The following is an 18,782-nucleotide window of genomic DNA, read 5'->3' on the forward strand; positions in this document are numbered from 1 at the left end:
ATTTTTTACAGCAGACAGAGGCTCCCCTCTCTTGCAGGTGCGTACCCCCGCTAAATCTTTTAGGGCTACGAGGTACCCTACCGTACCCCTGCTTCTTCCTCCCGCACTCCTGCAATAATAAGTAAGTATAGAAAATAGGAGGAATGGGAAGGTCGTTACTTCGTTACTTACCAGAAAAATCCAAGGACTTTTGTGACACATGACCCATCTGTTGTTTTGAAAGAACTGCAATGTTTAAATCGGGTACAGTCGCAATATTTGTTTTTACCTCGGCCGTGATATCACTTTGGATCAGGAAGTTTCTTAGTAGGAGTAATTTAGTTGACCAGTTTGAAAACCTAAACAGTATGCTGCCACAGAAAATGCACATGTAACCAAAATGTCAAAGTCCACCTACATAAATAAGTAATTGAACAAGTAAATTAGTTATTTCTTAGGTAAACAATAAATACATCAATACAGTCCTAGCTACTTCTTTACAAAGTTTCACCATTATATTGTATTGTATTGTATTAAAACTGGGACGTAAGCATTTAAGCAAGCAGGCAAATATTTTTATTTGATAAGAATACTAGTAAATAAATAAATAACTGAATAAATAGCTGATTATAGCAAAAATAAAATCACAGCTACTTTTCACATCAATTGCTAGGCTTCACCCTTATATAACATTACTAAATAAACAAAGCTATGTAGTAAGCAAGAAAGTAAAATCACAAATAAAATATTTGATAAAGAAATAAATGAATTGCTTAGTCACTGAGAAAGTAAACAAACTAATGGACTGTGTGATAGTGATAGTGAAACAAGTGAATAAAATGCCATTCTTTCTGAATTAAGAGGACAAAAAATGGCCTTTGATAAGTTAACAGATGAACAACAAATAAATGGGTAGCAGTAAGAAAACAATTAAATAAATAAGTTTAAAAAATAAACAAATTTATCATAATGGTAAATGTCAAAAGAGAGAGAGAGAGACACTACCCCACTTATAAGTTGCTTTGGGTCACCCACATAAACTTGTCCAAGTATTATATTTAATATTAGCTCAAGTAATTAAAAAATAAATAAATTTAGTACTGAAATATGGGGCTAAGAAAAAACAAAGTCTGTTTAATATGTGTTTAAAAGTTATAATTTTCTATAGATATTTGCATCTAATCAACAAGCCGTGCCATAGCGCATTCAGGGTGTCAAACACATCCCTGTTTTGGGCCAAATCAAGATCATGAAAGCTCTTTAAGGGCCGGTTGTGCCAGAATGTATTGATAAAACCAGTTCACAAACTGTTAATATATGAATGAATTCCTAAAATTAAATATTATTGAACATCTTTTCTGTCCCTCCATTCTTTTTGTAATTTTTTGCAATAAAAAACAAAGTGCTTGTGACACTAATTTGGAAATATTTGTAATATTTGCACTAATATCAATGACAGTAAGTGTGACTTTTTATTACAGACTGTATAGATTATGGACTATAATCTGACATCAGTTAAAGGCTAAGGCAGCTGTTTAGTACAAGTAAGAATGTTTTTGACAATTTTTGAGAGAAAAATCTGCAATGAACTCCCAATTATTAGTGCAAAAAATGTGAGAGGAATTTGTTGACTTTGCATGGATTTCCACAATAACTCTTAAGGAGCTGGAGGGACTGATTGATATAATTTGGCAGTAAACAGATAAAAAGAACATTGATTTTATTGATGACTTAATGTTTAAGCACACTTAGTGTTTAGACTAGAATACAGAGGGCCACATAAAAAGCTACGGCAGGCCGGATTTGGCCCACGGGCCTTGAGTTTGACATATGTGCTCCAATTTATTATTCCTAGATACGTTTCCGTGGTGCAGTGAATCAGTGGAGGGCGCACTAACGGTAGGCTATACGTGGGCGTGTCAACATTAAAATTTGAGAGCGGTAATTTAGTAAACTCGCTCGTATTCACTATTGTTTCTCATGTATGAGGTTTACCAAGGGGGTTTTGACACTAATAAACTCCACACTGCCCACGATGGGAAAATAAAAAAAGGGTTTCAGTACGGATGTCGCCATCTTTAGTAAGGGACAATAACCCTACAGTTGTAACAGAACTTGCTATCATTTGCTCAAACTCTTTAAGTGTTTAAATAACAACGTCTAAGAGAATTCCTAGAAACGGGAGCAAAATATAAGCGTACAGAAATCCCTCTCCTAACGTATAATACCTATAATAAATAAGGGTATATTTGTTAGAATGTGAAATGCTTATCGAGCGAGTTTTTGTCGCCATGTTTACTTTGGGTGACGCTAGCTCGCTTCCATTTTCCTCCGCCTCTGGTTGTCAAGAAGATGGCAGCTTCCAGGCAGGCATGAGAGGAAATACTTCTTCACAAATCGAATGAATTTGGATTATTGCCTCAAGATAAGAGCACATACTAGTGTTTTTGCATCTACTGCATCAGATTAAGTGAGTAAGACTGATTAATTTTTGCGCCTTTTCCGGCTTTGTTGTGTTTTGTTGTGGCAAAGCGCCCGGCCATTTTTCTTGAGGGAGCCGCTGAAGTAGGCCGACTGTCGAAAAGATGGCTGCTTCCAGAGACGGCGTGAAACATAATAACACTGTGTTTGTGCTGTTAGACTAGATTTAGCTAGGTTTTGAGAGTGTTACCGCAACTATATTTTTACTGGGTATGTAATGCATATGAGTTTTGATGAAAGTTGCGTCGAATTTAATTATGACTCTTGGCGACGCTTTGACAGATGCTAGCCGCAAAGCTAACCCTGCTAGCATTGCTAAATTAGGTTGAGCAGCTAGCGGCAAAGCAACGAAGCAATGGCTAACAGTCAGTTTGAGTGCTACACCCATAGCATGTATATCTTTGTTTATTTGAGCAAATCCCTTACAGGCAGTTGAGAACTTACCTTTTCTGACTAATATGTATCATTCTTTAATGTCGTGGCGTCTTCTTTTCAACAATAACTGCGTTAAAGCCGTTGTAAAAATGCTAATTTGTCTAGCTACAATATGGCGACTCCCAGAGAGGCATGAAAATAGCCAACTGCTGCTAACGATAAAAAATTGAATTAAATACTTATTGCCGCTGTGTATTGTTCTGTTTGTTTAGCCGGTTTTCAATAAGTGAGTTTAGTTTTGCTTGTTTCGCGTTTCTGTGGTCGTGCACCGTGTTAGTTTACATATATTTTGCTTGTTAATTCGCTTCCGCCATTTTTCAGTCGAGTAGCAGAGTTAGCGGCGGCTGTTTGTTTGCAAGATGGCTGCTTCCATAAATTGATATCAATGGCTGCAAATAACTTTGTGTAAAGGGGTTATGCATTTCAGAGAAATCTGAAGCATCGAGTCTACATCGGGGAATATAAGTAAGGAATGTCTGAAAACATTTTGCACTTGTTTTTGGTTTTGAGTTAATCCGAGGCGAAGCTAACAGCTAACTATTTAGCGCTCCAGCTGCTTTGACCGCAACAACAGTCGCGTGTGGTTCGGTACTGTGCATTCATATACGGCCGATGCGTTTATGGGGCTGTTGTTATGAAAATGGTGCAATAGCTACAAGCCGTTGAAGTACGTGTTTTATTTTTCTTTGCTGCAGAAGTCATGTCTGCCCCTGGTTCCGCGGTGTCTGGGACCACTCCGTCGGTTCTGCAGCCGCGATGGAAGCGGGTCCTCGGATGGTCCGGTCCGGTCCCTCGGCCCAGGCACGGACACAGAGCTGTGGCTATAAAGGAACTGATGGTTGTTTTTGGAGGTGGAAACGAAGGAATTGTTGATGAATTACATGTATACAACACAGGTAAGTTTCGGCTTGCATGTTGAAATTCGCTTACTAGTTTCTGCAGCAGGTGTAAAGTTTAGTTTATTTCACCAGTAATGATATTCACAGTAGTTTCACACAACTTTTGCTTGGAACTTTGAAGTTTAATTCAAATTTGGGATGTGTAAAGTTGAGTTGTGAGCAGGCCTCACCAGGCCAAACAAACCCTTGTTTGAATAATATGGTGTCCCTCTGCTGGAGAAGACGGGTTATTGCACATTCAAAAAAGGCGGGCTAAAATAAAATGGATGATGCTGGTTGGTTTAGGCACATCCTGTGTCCCACTTTCCTGTTCATAAAACTGAGATAAATAAATTTAGCCGTTACTGTTGGTGTGTATGTGCTGACATCCCTAAAGCCTGATTAGAGTTTACATTCCAATCCTATTTAGGGTCTTACTTACAGTGTGTGTGTGTGTGTGTGTGTGTGTTATATTTATATGTATGTGAATGTATATATAGATTTATGAAACTGAAAAAAAAATCTGTTTAATTTCAGCAACAAACCAGTGGTTTATCCCAGCAGTCCGTGGTGATATCCCTCCAGGTTGTGCTGCATATGGTTTTGTATGTGATGGAACACGGTTGCTGGTTTTTGGTGGGATGGTGGAATATGGGAAATACAGCAATGATCTCTATGAACTACAGGTAATCCCTCTTTTAAAAAAAAATAAAAAAATCCAAAACATGTGGTCTCAGAAAAAGAAAATAAATTATGTTTCATAACTTATGTTTTTAATTTAATGTAAAAGAATAATCACGGTAAAACCACGATGTTTGTAACAGGCCAGCAGATGGGAATGGAAAAAACTGAAAGCCAAAAATCCAAAAAATGGCCCACCGCCTTGTCCTCGACTCGGTCACAGCTTTTCGCTCGTTGGCAACAAATGCTACTTGTTTGGTGGACTGGCCAATGATAGTGAAGACCCCAAAAACAACATTCCCCGGTAAGGAAGCGTTGCATTAGAAGCATCCACAATCTACTGACACAGGAGTCTATTTTAGCCAACTAAATTGCCTTTTGAATATCTGCCTTTTTTCTCCCCCCAGATACCTAAATGATTTGTACACACTCGAGCTTCGACCTGGTTCTAGCGTGGTCGGGTGGGATATTCCAATCACATATGGCGTCCTGCCTCCTCCTCGCGAGAGTCACACCGCTGTGGTGTACACAGAAAAGACGACCAGGAAGTCACGCTTGATAATCTATGGAGGAATGAGCGGTTGTCGTCTTGGAGATCTGTGGACTCTTGACATAGGTAGGTGTCTGCCAGATAATTTAATAAACAAAACAAAAAATGCTTCTGGTCAAGTCGACAGGTTTACCCACTGTTTCGTACCTGCTCAAAGTCACTTTATTGGTTTTTACTTTCATTACATACCTGCAAATAAAATGTTTTGTTCCCCATCAGTTTTATATTTCTAATTTTTCAAATTTATATTGCATCCAATTTCCATTTATTTTGTTTCTGGTCTCTGTTTGGATCTGTTAATGTTTTCATTTGAGCTGCGAGTCCTCAATTTAGTCTAAAATAACTGTTCCCTCATGTAACTATATAATTCACTGAGCTGAAAAACCACATTTTGTTATACAGTACAGAATTATGTAGAATTCTCTGTTGGAAATGCATAACCTTTGAGTACAAATTGATACAGGACCTGTAAAAACTAGTCAGCAGTCGATGTGCATTTCTGAGTGGATGAGATGACCCAGTCAGCACTCAACTTTGACTGTAAACAGGTTGCAATATTTACTTAAATTCATTGAATTTTTATTTTCTGTTGCCAGATACCCTGACTTGGAACAAACCTTCAGTAGGTGGTACGGCACCTCTTCCACGAAGTCTTCACTCTGCCACCACAATCACAAACAAGTATGAAGGCCACATCTGTTCTCCTTAAAACTTAGACCGTTACATTTTTGCTAATAGAACTGTGTCTCACACCGTTTGGATTTTCTCACTTTGCAGGATGTACGTTTTTGGCGGATGGGTTCCTTTGGTAATGGATGACGTCAAAGTGGCCACACACGAGAAAGAATGGAAATGCACAAACACACTCGCTTGCCTAAATCTCGGTTTGTCTCCCTCCGTAACATTTCCCACTGTAAAGCGGTTGAGTTGAAGTTGTTTCAGTGCTGAAGGTGTTGTGTCTCTGCAGACTCCATGTGTTGGGAAACAGTGTTGATGGATACCCTGGAGGATAATATCCCCAGGGCCCGTGCCGGCCACTGTGCCGTGGCCATCAATTCCAGACTGTATGTCTGGAGTGGCCGTGACGGTTACCGGAAAGCGTGGAACAACCAAGTGTGCTGTAAAGACCTTTGGTACCTGGAAACAGGTGAGGATGTTGTAACAAATTATTTGTGGCTTGCCTGGAAAGTTGGTAGACATCTTACTATTGCTGTTCGTCCTGCAGAGCGGCCCCACGCTCCCGCCAGGGTCCAGTTAGTCCGTGCCAACACAAACTCTCTGGAGGTGAGCTGGGGTGCAGTCTCCACCGCCGACACGTACCTGCTGCAGCTGCAGAAGTATGACATCCCCGCGACCCCGGCGGCAGCCTCGCCAGTCACGAGCGCAACGCCTTCACAACCCATCAACTCTCCAAAGAGCCCTGCACCAGCCGCTGCAGCACCCTCCGCGCAGAGTTTACAACAGACAGGTGACCAGCGCTCAGCTTGCAATGTAAAGAAACTCTGCTGGGTAACAAAAAATGAAGTCTCAACTCCATGCCTTCTGCTGGTTCACAGCTGTTTTAAAGGTTGCAGCTCAACAGGCTGCCACAGGCGCATCTGTTGTCACAGTTCGCCCGAGCCAGCCGGGGAAATCCCCCGTCACCATGACGTCCCTTCCTCCAGGTGTTCGAATGGTAGTGCCTACCCAAACCACCCAAGGATCGGTACGAGCCATTTCACACTCAAACTTCCTGATTTAAGTGTATTAACGTCTTAAAACCTTAATATATTTAGCATTATAACAAAATTCTTCTGTTTTCAGCCAATTGGAAGTAGCCCTCAGATGAGTGGCATGGCAGCTTTAGCTGCTGCAGCTGCAGCCACACAGAAGATCCCACCCGCTTCTGGAGGCACCGTTCTCAATGTTCCCGCGGGTGCCACCATCCTCAAAACAGTGGCTGTCTCCCCAGGCACCACCACAGTGAAAGTGGCTTCTCCTGTAATGGTAAACCTCTCAATAATGCCCTCGTTCAGAACATCAAAACGCCTTAGCTTTTGTTGATAATTATCTTAGTGCAAGTTTTGAAGTGATGTTCTCTTAGAAGAACATAAATAATGAGTGTTTTTAGCTCGCTTCACACACTCAGTATGTTTGACTCTGAAAGATCATTAGATGCGCACCATTTCCTGCCTCTCTTTTTTTGTGTAAATAAGTAAATGGTACATTTACAAGGAAACAAGAGTTCCCTCATATTGTTCTAACTGCTAAATGTAAACAATTTGAAGGTTCATAAAGTACTGTTTGCATAAACTGCTGTACTTTTTCATACCAAATCAAAAACTCACCTTTTTCTTGGCCTTTTCTGGATTAGCTTTAAGCTCTCTTCAAAAGTCCCAAACTGTCGCTTAAAGGTAATTTTGTTTTCATAGGTCAGTAACCCAGCCACCCGCATGTTGAAGACGGCCGCGGCCCAGGTGGGCACGGCAACCGCGTCCTCTCCCACCACCACCAGACCGATCATCACTGTGCACAAGTCCGGGGCTGTCACAGTGGCTCAGCAGGCCCAGGTGGTCACCACTGTGGTGGGAGGAGTCACCAAAACCATCACCCTGGTCAAGAGTCCGCTCACCATGGGCAGCAGCGGTACTTTGGTAAGAAACCGTGTATTTTACCACATTATCTTCTGGGGTTTAAATCTACAAAGCACCCTCTGGTGCTCTTTCATGCATGCTGTAAATGGCCTTCTTCCACACTTTGTGTCACAAGACTGTGACAACGTGAAATTTGTCATGTGGTGGGGGGGGACTGTTGGACAGCTCGACTAAGAAAACAGGGAGTGTAATGTTATTTGTTTGCATGACTGTCAGTTTAAAGCAGTAAGTCAGAGCCGCGGGTTCAGTAGACCGCCTTGCCCCTGACCTCCCTGTGCTGTCCGATGCTTTCTAGCGACTCATGAACTTGAGTCTCTCTCCTATGTCGGCAGATCTCCAACCTTGGCAAGATGATGTCTGTGGTGCAAACCAAGCCAGTGCAGACATCAGCCGTCACAGGCCAGGCTTCCACTAACCCTCTCACACAGATCATACAGGTCAGCTATCTGCATGAGTGCAGAAAACAACAAACAAAAAAAAACAACTAGAGATGGCTTAAAACTGCTGAGTCAGACACCTAGTCTTCTCTAAGCAGTCGTTGAACGTGTGCTTTTCTTCTCAGACAAAGGGTCCCCTCCCAGCCGGCACCATCCTGAAACTGGTGACTTCTGCAGACGGCAAGCCCACAACAATCATCACAACGTCCCAGGCCGGAGGCACAGGAAACAAACCCACGATCCTCAACATAAGTGGCGTCTCACCTACTACTACCAAGCAGGGTACCACCATCATTAAGACCATCCCCATGTCGGCCATCATGACCCAGCCTGGAGCCACAGGTCTGAACTCATCTGATTGATTTTACAATCTACAGTAAACTAGTAGCCGGGTGGTGGGAAGAAGAATGTTTTTACGGCTGGATGATGTGGCTGAAAAATATATCGCAATCTAAGTGTTCATATCAGTTGATATTGATAATTATTAATTGGTTTTATTGTAATACTGCCAAACAATAAAAGCCTACAGTGGTGACATTTCCTACTTTATCCCCATTTTCACTTTATTTATAAGAAGTTATGAGGGACGGTTACATGTTTACTCAACAGGTTGTTGCTAGGTAACCTAAGAGTGAGTGAGTTAGTTGATGTCGCCCATGTTGCTTAGCTTGCTATGTGAGGTTGACCTGCTAAACCAGGGGTGACTTTGTCCAAAGTTGGTCCTCGAGGGCCGGCATCCTGCATATTTTGGTTCTCTCCCTGGTGGTAGTAACAACTTTTTCAGCTTGTCAGTGTTCCTCTTAGGCCTTCTAACGAGCCATAATTTGATCCAGGTGTGTTAAACCAGGGAAGAACTAAAACATGCAGGACGCCGGCCCTCGAGGACCGACTTTGGGCACCACTGTGCTAAAGTCTTTCCTGTGCCTACATCCCCCAGAATGCTGAGCGGTTCTAGATCAGAGTTCAGTGAATATTCTATATATTGAATATCCTATCGGTGATAGTATCCATTGACATTATGTTTCTGTTGCGATATCTATATATACATATCATCATTGATTTATTGTCCAGCCCTTGACCCTGAATGTATCTTAAACTTTAGGAAATGCTATTTGCTGCTATAAATCATTGTCTAAAGCTCAAACTTGTGTTATCTATGCAGGTGTGACGAGCAGTGCAGGCATGAAAACACCAATAACGATCCTTACCACCAAGGTAATGACCACTGGAACGCCTGGTAAAATTATTACTGCCATGCCCAAACTGTCCACTGCAGCTGGACAGCAAGGACTGACGCAGGTAAGCTAGCTTTTCTCAACTGCTTTTTGTCTCTGTTTTTTTTTTTTTTTTTTTTTTTAAACAGAATATTTTTCAAAGATGAGCTCAAATGTTTCTTTTTGTAGGTGGTATTAAAGGGCGCTCCAGGACAGCCGGGCACTATTCTGCGTACCTTGCCCATGAGCACAGTAGGCGGTGTTCGTCTCGTTACACCAGTGACGGTCTCCTCTGTTAAGCCCACTGTTACCACACTGGTTGTCAAGGGAACTACTGGTAAGGAGGCCCATGTCTTTCGTAACCACTGAGTTGTTGTTGGGTTACAAAAGAATGTTTAACAAAATATTTTTATGGTTTTATGCTTGGTTTTCCCCCAGTGTTTTATAAGCCTGGCAGGCCACCAGGCTTTACTTGTGCCCCCACCAGGCTAAACATTTATTTTTTAAGTCTTTTTAAAATGTTTGCATTTCTTAAGACTTTATAGTTGGTGTTCAAGTATTAATCTCCCAATATTTCAATAATGCATAATAATAAGTGATATTTTAAAATTTCCTGTCAACTTTAAACATTTTTTAACTCAAAAACACGACAGGCTGCTGCTGGATGAATGACTGCCCTAGAACCAACCACTAGACTTAGCAAGTTTTCTGGGGGAAACCTTGGATAGTGATGAGGAAGCTGTGCAGATTTGTGGCTTGTTTTAACTGAGGAAGAGAATCTACGAAGATAGGGTGGATGTTTTTTCCAGTGTTGAAATGGCAATATATATGAAAATAATATTGGTAAATATTGGCTCAAAGTTTCATATCAGTGCATCCCCAGTTTAAAGGAACCTCTGAACATCCCTTTAATCGCTTCACCTGTGCTTCCTGTAGGAGTCACCACTCTTGGCACCGTCACTGGGACGGTGTCCACAAGCTTGGCAGGAGCCACGGCCGACAGCTCCAGTGCCTCCCTGGTGACGCCGATCACCACGCTGGCGAACATCGCTACTCTGTCCAGCCAGGTGATCAACCAAGCCGCCATCACGGTCTCGGCTGCTCAGACCAGTCTGACTTCTTCTTCGACTCTGCCCTCCTCGACAGTGACGGTGCAGGTGAGACTCCTGTGTCCCACGTTTCTAATAGCTTTTTAAAACTTGCAATGAAAAATACTCTTGCAGCAAAGTTTGAGCTGGAAATGATGCAATACTTGCATGTAATGATGATATTGGTTTTGCCTCAGAACCAGCCCACCCAGGTTACCCTGATCACAACCCCCAGTGGTGTTGAAGCCCAGCCAGTCCAGGATCTTCCTGTGTCCATTCTGGCTTCTCCGACCTCTGAACAGCCCAGTTCCACTGAGGCTGGCGCAACTGGAGACGGTTCTGGTACCGTCACCCTGGTCTGCTCCAACCCGCCCTGCGAGACGCACGAGACGGGAACTACCAACACCGCCACCACTTCCTCTGCTACAATCGGAGCCGGACAGGTCTGCTCAAACCCGCCCTGCGAGACGCACGAGACGGGAACCACCAACACGGCCACGACGGCGTCTTCAAACATGTCCACATTACGTGTGTGCTCCAACCCGCCCTGCGAGACCCACGAAACGGGGACGACAAACACGGCCACCACGGCGACCTCTAACATGGGAGGGACCCAGCAGGTGTGTTCAAATCCCCCCTGCGAGACCCACGTGACGGGCACCACCAACACAGCAACGCAAGCTTCCTCCAGCATGAACGCCGGCGAGACGGGCACCGTGCAGAGCGCCCACTCAAATCCACCCAGCGAAACCCACGAATCGGGGACCAGCGACACTCCGTCCGCAGCCACCTCCAGCGTAGGGGAGGACCAGAGCAGCACAGCAACGGGCCAGATCCAGAGGGTCTGCTCCAACCCGCCGTATGAAACACACGAGACTGGGACCACCAACACCGCCACCACTGCTACCTGCAGCATGGAGACCGGTGAAGGCACAGGTATGTCAAAGCTAGCGTTAAGTAAACAGAGAAACTAAATGTGCTGGGTTTTGTTTTGATTTTTACCGAAATAAAAACTGTTGTATTTATATCTGATTTGCTACATCACATGTTGAATTGACCATTTTATCCGTCAGTGTTCTGTTTTTGACTTGTTGACTGAATACCAAGGTGTCCACGCATCCTTAATAAGACTCAAATCCATGTGTCTAAAAATAAGGTCTTAAAATGTCTTGAATCCATTTTAATATGGAAATCTCAGGCTTTCATTTTGTGGTGGCAGGACTTTTGAATCCTGTGTGTTTTGATTTTTTTCATTGCTTTCTGAGACTTACAAACTGTAGCCTGTAGTTGAAGCTACAGCTAACTAGCTGGTAGCATATCCTTGCTAGCTAGCTAACGTTTTTGCATCTATCATGGATAAATGCAAATTTATCAGAAGTTGGCTGGATGAAGTTTGTACATTTCTGTAGGGATGCAGGTCTTAAACTCCAGTCTTAATGGTCTTAAAAAGTCAGAAATTTGAGTTGTTGAAACCTGCAGAAACCTTGGTATACATGCAGAATGAAATGCAGAACCATTTCACTTATTTAGGGTGTTGTAGATAACCTAGAATTCAGGTTCAAATGGACATATGTTCTGTGCTTTGGGTCAGGGATGGATGGATGTTTGAATGAAATGAAGTTGCTAAAATGTGTTTTAAAGGAGATCTTTAAAAACCTGATCTGCCAGTTCCCATTGTGACTGACTGTTAGCCAGACATTTGCAGACGTGACCTGGTGGGTGTGTCAGCCCTTTCTCACAGTGGCCTATTTTCAATTTTAAATGTATTGTCTTTCAATGCTTCTTCAAACACAACAGTTGCTGATTTCTGAAACTTTGCTGGTCTAAATTATTCCAGATGCCTTTAAAGCAGGGAAGGAGCTTTTCACCAACTTCACAAAATTAAAAGCCACTTTCTGCATTTTAGCAGTGAAGTGAGAATATTTTGTACTAAAATGTTTAGTGTTGGAAAAACTTAAGGGGAAAAAAAAATAATTTCAATCTAAAAAGTGTGACATTGTGAAAGTTAAAATGTTGGATCCCTGTGTTAATGTGTAGGTTCATCAAACCGTAACTAGAATAGATGTTTGACGGAAGAATGTCAGTCTGATCAGATGAGTTTTAATGAAGCTACTTTGTGAATGGGGAGGTTTCTGTAGCCAGTAATCTTCCAGCCATTTGCCTGTAACCTCTTCACTGCACTAACTCGTTTGACTTCGGCCTTCTCATTAGCAAAGTAGCTCTATGATGCTTATTTGCCCCTGGCAAAACTTCTTGATGTTTGTAGATGCTAAATACAAGCACATGCTGCCTGGTAACTGAGCCTTTCAGATCAGAGCATTAACAAGCTTTGTGGAAACTCGTAAACTGTCCCACATTTATTTTCACTCTTCACACAGCAAATTCACTGTGTTTCCCACATTTTCTGGTTAAACACAATTGATGTTTGAGTTGCATAAGTAAAGTGTTATTTTTGACTCTTTTCAGCCACCCAGCAGACAGAGGAAGGAGCAGAAGGAACAAGCACCACAGAGGAAGCTGCTACCACTGCAGCTACTAGCGTAGCTACAACCACCCAAGGCAGAGCCATCACCACGGTCACTCAGTCCACACCGGCCCCTGGGCCCTCAGTACCGGTAAGGGAACGACTCACTTCTCTAAATTTTCAGCTTATTTTAACAGTCTGCTGTGTGACATCTGCAATTATGTATTTAAAAACTGCAGGTCTGAGTGTTTAAAAAAAAAAAAAAAAACAACAACTTTTGTTTCCCTCCAGTCAATTTCCTCAATCACAGAAGGAGTAAGCACCGCAGCCAGCAGCACGGAGGAGCCGATGCAGACTGAAGAACCTGCATCAGCAGAAGCTGCACCTGCAGAGGAGCCTGCTGCAGCCATGGAGACACAAGCAGAAGTACGTAAAGCACATTATGCAGATAGTCAGCGGCAGCCTGGTTAAATTTATTATCACAGCTAAAAAAATTATTTATTTATTTTTTTTTTTACGAATTTGTTCTTCCAGGGAGAAGCAGCAGCTGCAACGGCCTTGAACCTGCCCTCTGAGCTGATGTCTGAGGCCCAGGGGACCACGCTGATGGTGACGGGGCTGTCAGACGAAGAGCTGGCCGTGACCGCCGCCGCTGAGGCTGCTGCCCAGGCTGCAGCCACAGAGGAGGCCCAGGCTCTCGCCATCCAGGCCGTCCTACAGGCAGCGCAGCAAGCTGTAATGAGTGAGTACACGCTGTCCCCTCAACGGCCATTTTAGGTATGCAGGGGCTACGGTACAGACTGCATCATAATTATTAATAGCTTAATACACACAGGTATTATGAGCCTGGCGGGCCACCAGGCTAGGTGGTGTTTGTTTATTTTAAATAGGGTTTTTTATACACCACTCACAGTGACAGTGACAACAGATTAAGCTAGGTTAGTAGCTGACTGTGCGAGGTGTGCGCACAGATTGCACTGTCTCTGCACCTTTCCATTGGCCTCACACAATTATTTCCAAGTAACAATGCCTGCACACACACCTCCAAAGTTTTGTAGCTTTTAATATTCTTTAACTTGGACTTCCCTAGCACCCTTACTACCAGGCGTGGCAGATTTTCTTGAGGAAACCTCAGCACATGTCAAACTCAAGACCCGGGACCAAATCCAGCCAAAGATTTATGATTTTTTTAACCTCTCAACTCCAGGCGCCAAATTACATCCATTTCAGTTTTTTTGCAATTTTGCGATGACAGAAATTCACTCAAAATTAACAGATAAATGATTTTATTTTTTTTATTTTTTTTTTATTTTTTTTTGCCCTAATGGATAATTAGTGGAACATTGAGTTTATCTCAATTTCTCTGCAAAAAAAAAGTGTTGTGATTGCTAACGCCCACCTGAGGGTGGCAGTATTTCTTCTCCTATATCTGCTGCCGCAGCCTCAGTTGATATCAAGTCATATTCCGTGATATGGAGAGTAGCAAAGTTATATATATTGCAAACCTCTTTTCAAATCTTTTTAAATTAGTTTAATCTGTGACTTGCATTGCAAAAAAAATAAAAAATTCATAAAAGTAATTGCAAAACCCTATAGGAACTGATCAGTATGAAAATATGTTCCAATATTATTTAGCTTTAAGAAGAACTTATCAAATGCAAAGATGGCTATTAACGTTGTGATAGTTTGGTAATTGGTTTTATCAATACTTTCTGCCACAACCGACCCTTGAGGTCATCCATGATCTTGATGTGGGCCAAAATAAAAATGATCTCGACAGCCCTGGCTTCAGGCTGCGTGGCTATAAATATTACGTAATGTGTTTCCAGATGAAGGCGATGGTTCTGAGGAAAGCCAGCAGCCCACCAACATCCCCATCATGCTGACCCAGCAGGAGCTGGCCGCACTGGTTCAGCAGCAGCAGCAGCTACAGGAAGCTCAGGCCGCCGCGCAGCAGGCCTCTGTGGACACCAGCATGCCTACCGAGGGCCTCGCCCCCGCCGACAGCCTCAACGACCCGTCAGTCGAAAGCAATGGACACAACGAAATGGCTGCCTCGGTCACCAGCGCCGTGGCGTCCCTTCTACCGCGCACCACTGCTGAGAGTAAGTCTTTCTACATCCTGTAGTCTTTGTGTATCTAAAATGAAGGCCTTAAAATGTCTTAAATTCACTACAAAAAATATAAGTTGGCCTTTAATACATTAATCACAGGACTATTTTATTTTGTCTTGTGTATGTAGTCTATTTTTGACATGGATCTTTACTGTCAGGCAAACGTTTGATCAGATATTGTCTTTGTGCTCTTTCTCGTTCTGAGAGCTACCGCTAACTAGCCGCTAACTAGTTTGTAGCACTACAAATGTATAAAATAGGCCATTTTCTTTTGTGCATTTCTGTTGTGATACAGATCTTAAGTTTCATTCATAATGACCTTAAAAAGTTTTAAATTTGAGCCGTTACTGTATTTGTCTAATTTTTGTTGCTCTTTCCGCAACCCAGCTCTGGCTCCATCAAGTACGTTTGCACCGTCTATATCAGTAGCAAGTCCGGCCAAGCTGCAGGCGGCAGCCACTCTCGCAGAGGTGGCCAACGGCATCGAGGGAGAGGTGAGGCTTGAGCGACGCCTGATGGACCAGCTTTGAGGGAGCAAGAACAAAAAGTTTCAACGGATTTTGTTTTGATTTTGTGATTTATTCAGAAACAAGCCCCTCAACCCGCTCCAGTGAAGCCTGTTGTTAAAAAGGAGAACCAGTGGTTTGACGTCGGGATCGTAAAAGTGACAAATATGGTCGTCACTCACTTCTATGTGCCAGGAGACGATTCTCAAGGAGATGTAAGTGCGACAGGAATGATGCGCCGTTAACCGAGACTCTTCCTCTAATGTTGTGTTGTTCCTCTGGGTAGGACGACTCCGGCGCCGTACCGGACTACAGTCAGATGAAGAAGATGGAGCTGCAGCCTGGTACGGCGTACAAGTTCCGCGTGGCAGGAATCAACGCCTGCGGGCGTGGAACGTTCTCTGAGATTTCTGCTTTCAAGACCTGCCTACCCGGATTCCCAGGAGCCCCATGTGCCATCAAAATCAGCAAGGTAAGCATTTCGTTGCTACCTGTAAAGCTGACTGTAACCTCCTGCCGAAGCCGCTAAGTAGCAAGCCTTATATCATCACTGTCACCTGCAGAGCCCAGATGGCGCCCACCTGACCTGGGAGCCGCCTTCGGTTACGTCAGGGAAAATAATCGAGTACTCGGTGTACCTGGCCATCCAGAGCAGCCAGACGGCTGAGGCCAAGGCTTCCACCCCGGCCCAGCTAGCTTTCATGCGAGTGTACTGTGGACCCAACCCCTCGTGCTTGGTGCAGTCGTCCAGCCTCTCAAACGCTCACATCGACTACACGACTAAACCAGCCATCATCTTCCGCATCGCCGCCCGCAATGAGAAGGGTTACGGTCCCGCCACTCAAGTTCGATGGCTACAGGGTAAGAATGGAGAATTATCAACTTATTGGGCTTTTTCCATCTAACTAGGGCTGAAGCTGACTCTGTAAAAGACGCAGCTCTGTCGTGTTATCACAAAAGTATCGTCCGGTTGAAGTTTGACCTTTTCTTCTGTTTTATTCTATGGTTTTTGTGAAGGATCAGAGAACAATTTAATTACACAAATCAAATTATTAGCTTTCCTACAAACACACATGCTAAGCTAACCAGCCTAATTCACATAAAAATCCCCAAATTTTAATACAACTCACCTGATTTGGGCATACAAGTTTTATATAAAGTATTATTTGAAAAATGGACATTAGTTAAAAAAGAAAAAAATCTTAGGGGCCGCCCCTCAAAAAAAAAAAAAAATGCAGGCCCTGGGCTACTTCCTATTGAGAGTGCTTTTCTGTCCCAGCCAGCAACAGTAGAAACTATATTTGCACTTTGACTTAAAACTACCCAATAATTTAAAGAAAGACACATTTTGAGAGCCAGAATGTTTATTTGTGGATTCTGTTGTAGTTCTGAAGTTGAAGTGCAGCTCAGAGTATTGATGATATATCAATACAAATCAATTTTCACTGGTGGTGGTGGTGGGGGGGGTTGAGTGCACAGAGTGCTGATTAGGCTCCTTTATAGGAGGGCACATCATATTAGCACAGCACGCCCAAGGCATTGCTGCCCAACAATATGCCTGAAATGGATGAAGGGAGGCCCCTAAAAACTTAACTTGTCTAGTCAAGTTAAACAAATAGAAAGCAATAAAACTAAAAAGGCTGAATTTGTGTCTGTTGGTTTGTAGACCAATAAAATTATTTGGGCTGTTTATCAGCAACCTGGCACTGATAAACAGGTGCTATGTCAGCTCTGACTCTGCCACACCGGAGGGAAAAACCCTTCACAGGAGCTGGAGGCGGGTTACAGTCAACAACCACCAGCAATTCAACTTACTGAGTGCTGCGTTTAGAAGTTGGTTTTGTTTCTAATGTAACAAAAACGCAGCTTTAACTTTAACTACTTGTAGTTCATGAATATCAGGTGCTAAGATTGGAGGGGAAAGAACTAGATTTGCCTTAAGCCTTAATTAGTTTCATGCAGTTTTGAGTTAATAACTGCATTTTTGCACAAGAGAAGCAAACCGATTTGCGTGACCTGTAGCAGAGACTGTTCATTTCACTCATTCATTGTAAAATGGATGTACAGAGAAAGTGATGACAATAAAGTCACAATGTACACAAATGGCTAATGCTACACAGTCGCTCCAGTTTAGCATGACTAAAGGAGCCAAACTAGCAGATGAAATCTAACCAATAATTGTAATCCACAGAATCTGGTAAAGATGCCACCTCTGCAAAACCTGCCCCCAAAAGACCCGGCACCTCTCCCGATACGTAAGTATCTTCTCTCCTACCCACTTCAGGTTGAACGCTCTCAACGATTCATGCGACTCATTCTGGTTTTGTGTCCCTCCATAGCAAGACTACTGGTCCAAAGAAAGCAAGGACGGACCAGTGAGGTTGCCCGGAGTCCCCTCCCAGTCTTTTTGTTGTTTTTTTGTTTTTTTCCACTGTCCTTTTTATCAGGAAGACTGACCTTCACTCGTCCTCTTCCTTCTCATCTCCTCCACCCCCCCGTCTCAGATCAAAATGGTGGCAGAAGCCCAGATGAAAGTCAATCTGAGACACGTTTCTGTAGATAAACCCCCTTACTCCTCCTCCTCCTCGTTCAGTTGGTCGTAATATTTTTAGAGCAATTCAAGCCTAGAAGCACATTCTCTTTTTTCAGCTACATCCCCTTCCTTCGTTTTAACATCTATTTTTGCTTCTTCTTTTTTTTTCTCTCCAAGTAGTTGAACATTATAGAAACATTTACACCTTTTCACAAACTGGGAGCCAGGCTGAGTGCTATGTTAGCTAATTTTTTTTTTTTTTTTTTTTCTGTGTTTTGTGAATTCTGGGGGGGTGTAGAAAGAGACTACATAAAATGTTGTACAGTGTTTGGAAAAAAAAATGGCTGTGGAGGCATTTAGTTTAGACGAAAGGAAAAAATCGGTATGGAAACAAATAAAGCACTTGTCCTCCACAAACGAGGACATCTTTTTCTTTTTCTTTTTTTGGCTCCAAAACAATTTGCTTCATAGAGAACCAAGTCTGTACAGTCATCGTACTGGACTCCAGTCTCCTGGTAAATATCATCACTGTGCGCTTTTTATCCCCCCCTCCCAACCCCACCCCGAGATACGAGGAGTGGTGACCGGCACGTTGGACGAAGGAAAAAGGAAAAAAAAAAAAAAAAAAAGAACGGCAAAGGAAGAGATTTGTAGAGAAAGAATGACGGACTTTGCTAGGACAGAGACTGGCAGCACACACACACACACACACACACACACACGTTTCAAGAAAAACTTCCCAAAAAAAAAAAAAAACAAAAAAAAAAAACCTTTTCCCAAAAAATTAGA

General features: G+C 42.9%; 1 protein-coding gene across 1 annotated transcript; it reads left to right on the forward strand.

Moving 5' to 3' along the window:
• Positions 1–2,287: 2,287 nt before the first annotated feature.
• On the forward strand, positions 2,288–18,183 carry hcfc1a (host cell factor C1a). The gene is made up of 28 exons (XM_015060720.1): positions 2,288–2,449; positions 3,591–3,791; positions 4,311–4,459; positions 4,598–4,758; positions 4,862–5,070; positions 5,601–5,685; positions 5,782–5,888; positions 5,972–6,151; positions 6,230–6,472; positions 6,561–6,709; positions 6,808–6,990; positions 7,416–7,637; positions 7,970–8,074; positions 8,200–8,416; positions 9,237–9,373; positions 9,478–9,625; positions 10,225–10,445; positions 10,574–11,312; positions 12,843–12,991; positions 13,132–13,266; positions 13,375–13,582; positions 14,670–14,945; positions 15,342–15,448; positions 15,541–15,675; positions 15,747–15,932; positions 16,024–16,321; positions 17,652–17,715; positions 17,800–18,183. Exons 2-28 carry the CDS (start codon positions 3,596–3,598, stop codon positions 17,837–17,839), a joined length of 5,049 nt encoding a protein of 1,682 aa, XP_014916206.1. The 5' UTR covers positions 2,288–2,449; positions 3,591–3,595; the 3' UTR covers positions 17,840–18,183.
• Positions 18,184–18,782: the final 599 nt, after the last annotated feature.

This window comes from Poecilia latipinna, unplaced genomic scaffold (genome assembly GCF_001443285.1).
Source record: "Poecilia latipinna isolate Pla-1442-1.1 unplaced genomic scaffold, P_latipinna-1.0 Scaffold1737, whole genome shotgun sequence".
Lineage (NCBI taxonomy): Eukaryota > Metazoa > Chordata > Actinopteri > Cyprinodontiformes > Poeciliidae > Poecilia > Poecilia latipinna.

What these genes read in the sequence shown, in the direction of transcription:
- hcfc1a (XM_015060720.1), top strand. Translation starts at nt 3,596, where the DNA reads ATGTCTGCCCCTGGTTCCGCGGTGTCTGGGACCACTCCGTCGGTTCTG. An exon ending in ATGATCTCTATGAACTACAG is followed by an intron (nt 4,460 to 4,597) that starts GTAATCCCTCTT and finishes TGTTTGTAACAG; the next exon opens with GCCAGCAGATGGGAATGGAA. An exon ending in GAGACGATTCTCAAGGAGAT is followed by an intron (nt 15,676 to 15,746) that starts GTAAGTGCGACA and finishes TCCTCTGGGTAG; the next exon opens with GACGACTCCGGCGCCGTACC.